The 8,763-nt window shown below is 44.1% G+C and overlaps 1 protein-coding gene across 1 annotated transcript; it reads right to left on the minus strand.

Annotated features, from left to right (window-relative positions):
* Positions 1-6,079: 6,079 nt before the first annotated feature.
* Positions 6,080-6,631, minus strand: ASCL4 (achaete-scute family bHLH transcription factor 4). Its single transcript, XM_044677507.1, has one exon. The coding sequence runs from the start codon at positions 6,629-6,631 to the stop codon at positions 6,080-6,082; it is 552 nt and encodes a 183-aa protein (XP_044533442.1).
* Between the last annotated feature and the right edge of the window lie 2,132 nt (positions 6,632-8,763).

Genomic DNA, 8,763 nt, shown 5'->3' on the forward strand with positions numbered 1-8,763 from the left:
AGGGGCAAATTTTGAGATGATGAGGGAGAAAAAGAGGGAGCCCATGAGGAATGGTCTGAATTTATTCAATAAAGTAAGAAGGGAGGTCCTCAGCTGAAAAGACTGTGGAGAAGATGTGAGAGGCTGGAGGAAGAAGTTTTTGTGGAGTGTGGAATAGTGAATCAAACAAGTGGGATGAAAAGGATTTCCTTCCTGTACTGAGGACCCAGATAAAATGAAATAGAATGAATATGAAGGTTTAAAAAAAAAGTGCGCCCATTTAAATGCATAAAGGTACCTTTAAGGTACATTCAGTGACCAAACCTGGCCCAGAAAGTAGAGATTTGAGAACACACCTCCTTCCTTCTTTATAGACACTGCATATATTTTCAGGCTCCATGGATATATCTGTTGTGGAGCTTTGCTGACCAACTCTCTTTTTTCTCTTCCTTTTTTATACTCTGTTATAAGGGTCAACTCTCTGAGTAGGATGGGGGACAGATTGGGAAATGAGAATAACATGAAAACAAAAGCTATCAATAGAAAATTTCAAAAAATTGAAAGAGTGTTCATTTTTAGATGGTGTGTTTGCAACAGCTTGTGATAAAGGATGGACTGAAGAGAGAGATGTAAATCTGGAGAGTTGGGCGCACGCCAACCAGAAAGGAAAGAGACAGTTTCTATAAAATGATGATACAGATCCAAAGGAAAACGAAACTTGAGTTACAAAGAATTCTGATCTCCCTGGTTGTATTTTTTGACTTTGCATATCTTTTGTATTTATTTCATTCCCTTCCCCAACCTCCAAGTTGAATATAAACTCCTTGAGAACCATCCTTGAGGGATGGCTTCCTTTTTGTCTCATGTTTCCAAAGCCTGGCACAAGACCTGGACTATAATGTTGCTTTCGGTTGTGTTTGACTCTTTGTGATCCCATATGGAATTTTCTTGGAGTCGTTGACCATTTCCTTCTCCAGTTCATTTGACAGATGAGGAAACTGAGGCAAAGAGATTAAGTGACTTGCCCAGGGTCACCCAGTTAGTAAGTATCTGAGGCTAGATTTGAACTTAGATCTTCCTGACTCTGGCTGGATGCTCTATCCAGTGTGCTACCTGGCTGCCCCTGGATTATACTTTGGAAATGTTGGGCAAATTGAATTAGATTGATTGGAAAGATTCTGGGAAATTCTAACCTGCGATAGAGGCAAACATCTATCTAGCTTGCCTTACTGACCATAACGGTGATGATAATAGCACTTATATAGTGCCTACTGTGTGCCCCGTACTGTGCTAGGGGCTTTACAAGTATTATCTCTTTTGATCCTCATGGTTATCCTGGGAGGGTGATGCTTTCATGAGCTCCTTTTTTTTTTTTTTTTTTTTTTGAGGAAACTGAGAGAGGCACAGGTCAAATGTTTTGTTTGGGGTCCAATAGCTGGTCAATCTCTGAGGCTGGATTTGAAACCCAGGTCTTCCTGATCCCAGGCTCAGCACTCTAAAAGCTGCCTGCTTCATACTGAATTTTCATGACTACTTTTCTCTTCCCAGAAAGTTCCTAGAAGGGCATAGTGGCAAAAAACATAAATGCAGAGTCACAGAAACTATGTCCCCAAAGGGAGGGAGGTAATACAATGACTAGGATGCTAGGTCTGGAGTCTAGAAGACCCGAGTTCAAATCTTCCTTACTAGTTTACTTACATGTTTAACTAGCTGTGTAACGGTGGCAAAGCAACTTGGCCTCAGTTTTTTTCATATGTAAAATGGGGATAATAATACTTTACAGAGCTGTTGTGAAAATTAAGTAAGATAATGTATGTGAAGTGCTTTTTTATTCCTGCACAGTAGTATTCCATCACAATCATATGCCATGACTTGTTTAGCCATTTCCCAATGATGGGCATCCTCTCAGTTTTCAGTTCTTTGCCACCACAGTGAACCTGGCAGTGTTTTCTCTAACATTTTTGACCTACAAAGTAGCAGAACTGGTACTCAAACCCCTGTCTCTGGCTCCAAGGGTGGTTCCTTTCCACCACACTGCTGGATCATCCTACTTTAAGCCTGGAGAGCTCCAGGAAATAAATCTCTTTCCCCACTTTTTTGTCCAGAAAGAGGGCTCACTCCCGGCAAAAAAAAAAAAAAAAAAAAAAAAAAAAAAAAAAGGAAGAAAGCTGGATTCTTTTTCATATTGTGTTCTTGCACCAAGAGCCATTAGGAAGGTTTCCAAAGGGACTGGGTGATTTTTTTTCTTCTAGTTAGAAAAAAAGTTCTATTGATTAGACCCAAGAACTCATAAAAAAGATATCCCCCCCCCAAAAAAAATGTTTCTCATAATTATTACCTTCTCCTGAATGTAAAGTGTCTGGGCTCTTTACCAAAAAAAGCCACATTAAAAACTCTCCAGATAATCAGGGACTTGGTCAAATAGCCTTTCCTCCATCCCCCAGACAGCAAGATAACACAGGCATTCTCCCCATTTGCTTTTAATTAGTAAATATAACACACACACACACACACACACACACACACACACACACACACACACACAGAGGCTTTCGTCATTTGACCTCCCCTTTTAGAGGAATAACATCCTCCCTTGAGAAAGAAAAAGGATATATTAGAGGGCTAGTGAGGGAAGGAAAACAAAAATAGTTTTATATATAATAATAATATAGAGATATATTCTCTCATAGGTCAAGAGTTGCTGTTCTGAAGTGAAAAGGAAGTCTCTGAACCAGGATATTTGGGATATTGTCTGGATAGTTGAAAATCAGCAACTGTTCCAAATGTAAGAGCCATCACAACACAGCTTGTTATTAGCCTATCAAGTAACAAGCATTTTATTAAGCACCAACTGTGTACCAGCACTGGGAATACAAAGAGACAAGTGAAGCACAGGAGTTGGCACAGGATCTGTGAATCATAACACACAAATTCATTATTCTGTTCACATCCTCTGACCTAGAACAACACATACTCAGGATCACAGAGTTTGAGCTGGAAGGGACCTCATCTAGTTCAACCCCTTCCTTTGGAAATTGAGGCCCAGAGAGAAAAGAGACTTCCCCAAAGTCACCCAGATGATGCCAAAGCCAAGATTTGAATCCAGGGCCTCTGCCTCTAACTCTCATGAGTTTTCCACTGGGCCAGTACATAAGACAGTGCCTATCAGCACCTGGGCACTTTACAAAGACTAGTTGACTGACTGCCATAGCAATGATTCAGGTACCCATTAGGTTGAGTAAAGAGTTTGAATCTTGACTCAGTCCTATACTACCTATGTGACTTTAGACATTAGCAATGGCTCTTGGGCTAGAGATCTTGGGTTCAAATCTTGCCTTTGAGCCTTGCAACTACTTTTGTTACCTTGGGCAAGTCACTTTCCCTCTCTTAGCCTCAGTTTCTTCATCTGTAAAATTAGAAGATTGGACTAGATGGCCTCTGAGGGCCCTTCCACCTCTAGGTTTACAATCCTTTTTGTTTCCTTCTCTGCTGTAGATTGCAGTCTCTCTATAATCCAGTAGATAGTCACTGACAGATGCTGTTGCCCCCACATTTATCACCCTGCGAATATGAGCTTCTCAGGACATTGATACTCTGGTTTTGCTGGGTGAAATCTGTCCATCATGAGAGAGAAGTGACTTAACTCCCTTCTTCTCCTGTCTTTCTCTCGCAGTTTTTCTCTCTCTTCTTCTTCCTTTCCTCCCTTTTAATCTATATCCTCTCTCTCCCTCCACCTCTATTCTCTCCCTCCATCTCTATTCTCTCTCTCTCTCTCTCTCTCTCTCTCTCTCTCTCTCTCTCTCTCTCTCTCTCTCTCTCTCCCTCCATCTCTCCTCCCCCCTCCCTTGCTCCCTCCTTTCTCCCCTTCTCCTCTCTCCCTTTCCTCCCTCTCTGTACCTCTGTCCTTCTCCCTCTTTCTCCCTCTCCCCCCACCTCTCCAATTAGGAAAGTGTTAGCCAGTTCCCTTGACCCTGGCTTATAGATTAGATATTCTAATACCTGAAGAAACCAGGCTATGGAGAACAAAGCTGTAACCGTCCAGGTCTCTGTGGGACCCCACCATATTACTTACACAAGGAATCACTGCCTTTTTAGAAGCATCAGGAAACAAAGTCAGAGGTAGGAAATTGACTTCCAGCTCTCAATGGCAAGTGCCCTAGAAGCATGAGAATTCAGAGTTGGGAGGGGATCTTAGAGATCACTTAGTTTAGGGCTTCTTCCCCTTTTTGTGTGTCTTGGACCTCTATGGCACTCAGGCTGGTGAAGTCTCTGGACCTTTTCTCAGAATCATGTTTTAGATTCATAACACAAAATATATAGGATTACAAAGGAAACTAGTTCTAATGAAATACATTTATCAACTTTTTTTAAGTTCATAGACCAAGCCCAGGTTCAGAACTCCTTGATCTGTTCCATCTCCTTAAAGACCCTTCACTTACCCCACACACTCACCCCCCCCCCCAGAGGCCCTTCATTGAAGAGAAGTAGTTTGTCTAAGGTGACACAGTTAATAAGTTGCAGAATAGGGCCAGCTAGGTAACATGGTGAATAAGGGCACCAATTTTGAAACCGGTAGGACCTGGGTTCAAATCTGTCTCAGACACTTCCTAGTTGTGTGACCCTGGTCAAGCCATTTAACCCCCAGTGCTTATCCCTTACACGTCTTAGAATTGATACTAGAGGTCCAGCTGGGTGACTCAGTGGATTGAGAGCCAGGCCTAGAGATGGAAGGTCCTGGGTTCAAATGTAGCTTCAGACACTTCCTCAGCTGTGTGACCCTGGGTAAGTCACTTAACCCCATTGCCTAGTCCTTACCATTCTTCTGCCTTGGAACCAATACACAGTACTGATTCTGAGAAAGAAGGTAAGGGTTTTAGGGGGGGGGGGGAAAGGTAGCATGACTAGGACCTGATACTACGAAACCCAGCTTTCTTAAGAGTTCCCAGCTGCTTTAAGTTGCAGCTTGTCTCTCAGACCTAATACCTATGCTACTCATTTTATATAAAAAGCAGATCATTTCACTGAGTCTTCATGCCTCGAGAAACTTGGAAATATGCCTCCCCTTCCTTCTATTCCCCAGCACATCACAAACTTCAAAAAGTCACATCCAATTATCTTCAGTGGTTCACCATGGGGCAACTTTAATCAAAAGTTAGATGGAGAAGGTGAGAAAGTGAGAAAAGAACAAGGAGGACACGCCCCCCCCAAAGGGGAGAACAATGAAAAAAGGTGGAGGGGAGTTTTCAAATGGATTTTGGTTTCTTCCCCATCTTCAAACATCCCTCCCATCTCCCAAAGAGATCATTAACAGTCTAAGATGTTTTCTTTTCTGCAAATACTACACAATTTCAAGGGACCCAAGATTTTACAGAGCAGGATCCTGACAGACTCCTTGCAGAAAGACTCCCCCCTCCAGCTTATCAACAGTATCATCCAGTGTCCTCTTTGGTAGCAGGCTGTGGCCTGTCAGCTTTAGGTCTCAGTCACCCAAAACCGGGAGTCCATTAGGGTTCTAGTTCCCACAGAGAAGAGTTCAGGCAGGATTTCTCCTCGGAAGGATTGCCTATTTTCAGGGCATTTTAAAAGCACCTTTGGCTCTACCAGCCAGCCATCTTTTGACCTACAGATCTCTTTCTCTACTTTCCCATCCATCATCCTTTAGGATTGGAATTTCCAGGTGTTTGTTTCTTTAAAGTAGCGAAAATCAAGGCTGGATTCTAGGATTCTGTCGGCAGATCCTGGATTCGGTCTCTTTTCCTTTCCTATTCTATCTTCCAACCCTCCCCTCCCACCTCTTGCCCTCCCAAAGGCATTCGGTTGTCTGCTTTCTTACCCCCCTGCTTTTCAGAAAAAAGATATACAGGAAACCACGTTACTTTCCACGTTCCTCTTAGTAGCTGGCTTACCATTGTTTAAGGGGAGAAACCCCTCGGGGCAAAAGAACCCAAGTACCCTTTTCTAACCCCCTGGAAGCATTTCGAGACTATCTCGACTGGAAGGAGAAACCCCACCAAAACGCCAACTCCCTGCCTGGGTTTTTGACAGAGAGATGGGAACTAGAGAGGTCCAGAAGTGATGTCATCCCCCCAGCTGGTGCTTCCTAGCTGCAGACCTCCGACTCGCTGTATGGAGAAGAGACGGAGGAGGTCTTGGATTCTCCGTCACTGTTGCACTCGGGTCTCGGGTCGGGGACGGACACGGTTGGCCCGTCTTTGGCCTTGCTGCAAGCTCCCAGAGAATGACGCTCCAGGAGATTCTGGAGATGTTTGATGTAGCCAATGGCAGCTCTGAGGGTCTCCACCTTGCTGAGCCGCTTTTCCACAAGCTCCCGGGGGAGGTGGTCGCGGAGGCGGGCGTATCCCTCGTTCACACAGCGCACCCTCTGCCTCTCCCTCTCGTTCCGTTTTTGGATGAAGGCTGGTTCGAAGGCACAGTCTAACACCCCAAGCTGTCCGGGCAGGGGAAAGCAGGCGAATCTGCCTGAGCAGCCTCTGTAGTAGGCCTGGTCCCAGTAAGTCCTGTCCAGGTGGAAGGAGACCCGGAAGGGTTCTTCCAACGCGAGTCGGCTTCGAGTGCCCGGCACGCTTGCGGACGCAGCAGCCAGGTGATGGGGTATTCTTTTCAGGCTCCTATCGGACTTATTGCCCTCCATTACTTGCTGAAGAAAATGAGTCTCCAAAGGGCTTGACTTCCAAGCTGGAGACACCTAAAGCAACACCACCATGCCCCAGCCCTGCCTGGTGGGAGATCTGGGCTCCAGAGAGGAATCAGCAGCGCCAGGTGCCCGACGAGGTTTCAAGGCAACTTTCCTTGACATAAGAAGTTCGCTGCGCTCTGAGGTCTTTATATAAGGATCTGCGGGGAGCTGGTAGGCAAGGTTTTCAGGACCACTAATCCAGACTTTAAAGCCACCTTCCCCCCACTCTGATCTTCTTCTTTCAAAGGATAACAAAGGGTCCCCTACATTCTGTCCGTTAGCCTGGAAATGCCGGCGCACACCCAACACAAAGTAATCTTCCCAAGCTCCCAATGCTTTTCAATTATTATAATCCACTGAGTCGAGGTCTTCAGGAGATGAGCAGCTTGCAAAGTGCACAGGAATGTTCGGGGCTGGGGAGAGCCCCGCCCAGGAACCCGAGGATCTGCCGGCAGGCCGAGAAAGAGTTCACCGGAGGCTTTTCTCCTTGAAAATCAAAACTCAACTGGAGCCTTTGTGGTTTCTGGTGTTCAGGGCTAATGGGAAGAGCTCTTAGACTGTTTGCAAACTTAAAACTTGCTCTTTCATTCCCAGGGAGGTGGAGGGGGGTAAATCATCAAAGGAAAGAGTGCTCTCTTGTGGTTGTAAGGTGTGTCAAATCCAGGAGGACCCCAGGGGAAACGAGAAAGCTCAGGGCCTCCCTCTTCAATCTCGGAAATCTATTTCTAATTTGTCCAATTTAAAGGGGACAGGAAGATATAGTTTAGCCGTAACTGCATGTAGGAAATCCATTCCCAATTAGTCAGGTCTAAAGGGGACAGGGAAACTTTTTTTTAAAGCTATGACTAACTACACATAGGAATTCTCTTTCTTTTCTTCCAAATATACTGTCAGTTCAGAAAAGAAGGAAAGAAAGAAAAGAGAGAGAGGAAGGAAGTGGAGAAAAGAAAGAAAAGAAGAGAGGAAGGAAAGAAAAGAAGGAAGAGAAGGAGGGGGGAAGGAGAGGAAAGAAAGAAGAAAAGGGAGGGAGGAAGGAGAGGAAAGGAAGAAAAAAGAGGGAGGGAGGAAGAGAAAAGAGAAAAGAGAGAGAAAGGAAGGAAAGAAAAGAAAGAAGGAGGGAGGGAGGAGAGGAACAAAAGAAGAAAAGAGGAAGGAGGAAAAAAGAAAGAAGAGAAAGAGAGAAAATGAGAAAAGAGAACAAAAGTATCTTGTATCAAGTACTTGAAAGATCAAATAAAAGAAAAGAAGACAAAGAGAAAATGAGAGTGGAGAGAAAGGGAGTGGAAGGAAAACCATCAAAAGGCACCACAGTAATAAATGTTGCCAGACAGTTTTCCTGGTGCTTACTGTAAACATCCCTAAGTGCAGTTCCCCAACCTCCTATAATCCCACCCAGAATCCAAGGACCCTGTCCTTCCATAGAGCACAGGGAGCTATTTCCTTTCTTTTCAATGTTCACACAGATAATTTATTTTCCCCTTGGGGGTGAATATGCTCTACTTAAAAGGCTGGGAGTCCCAGTTCCAGGGAGAAGTGAGGTTGGCTTTGAAGAGTTGATTTTTTGCCACACAACCCGAAATGACTAATTAGTCCATTTGGGTAAGCGAAAGCCTTTGAAGATGAAAGTCCCCCAAAGCCCAATTGTATCATCAGTGTCCAGGGTTATGTGTATGTGAGATCCACACTTTTAAATATTTTCACTCTGCAAATCTATCAGAAAAACCATTTGGGGCTCACGTGGACCCCAACTTTAGGCATGGACCTTCTACTTCTAGTTTACTTTCATGGTATAGCCCCAACATGCTCCTGGTTATGTCCTGTGTTTATTTCACTATTTACTCTTGAGGAGCTGCCTGAAGCTACTGGAAAATATTTCCATAAAGGGAAATAATTATCCCTTTCAGTGACAGATTAGTCACCTCTTAATGATCTAACTTACACTGAGATTTGTCCTGGTAAACAAAAGAATGATAAAGTCTAGTTGACAGGCATAGGATCATAGAGCCACCATTTAAGACCCAGAAAGTCATTTGACCCATAGGATTCATTTTACAGATAAGGAAAATGAAGACCTAGTTAGATAAAGT

This window comes from Gracilinanus agilis, chromosome 5 (assembly GCF_016433145.1).
Source record: "Gracilinanus agilis isolate LMUSP501 chromosome 5, AgileGrace, whole genome shotgun sequence".
Classification (NCBI taxonomy): domain Eukaryota; kingdom Metazoa; phylum Chordata; class Mammalia; order Didelphimorphia; family Didelphidae; genus Gracilinanus; species Gracilinanus agilis.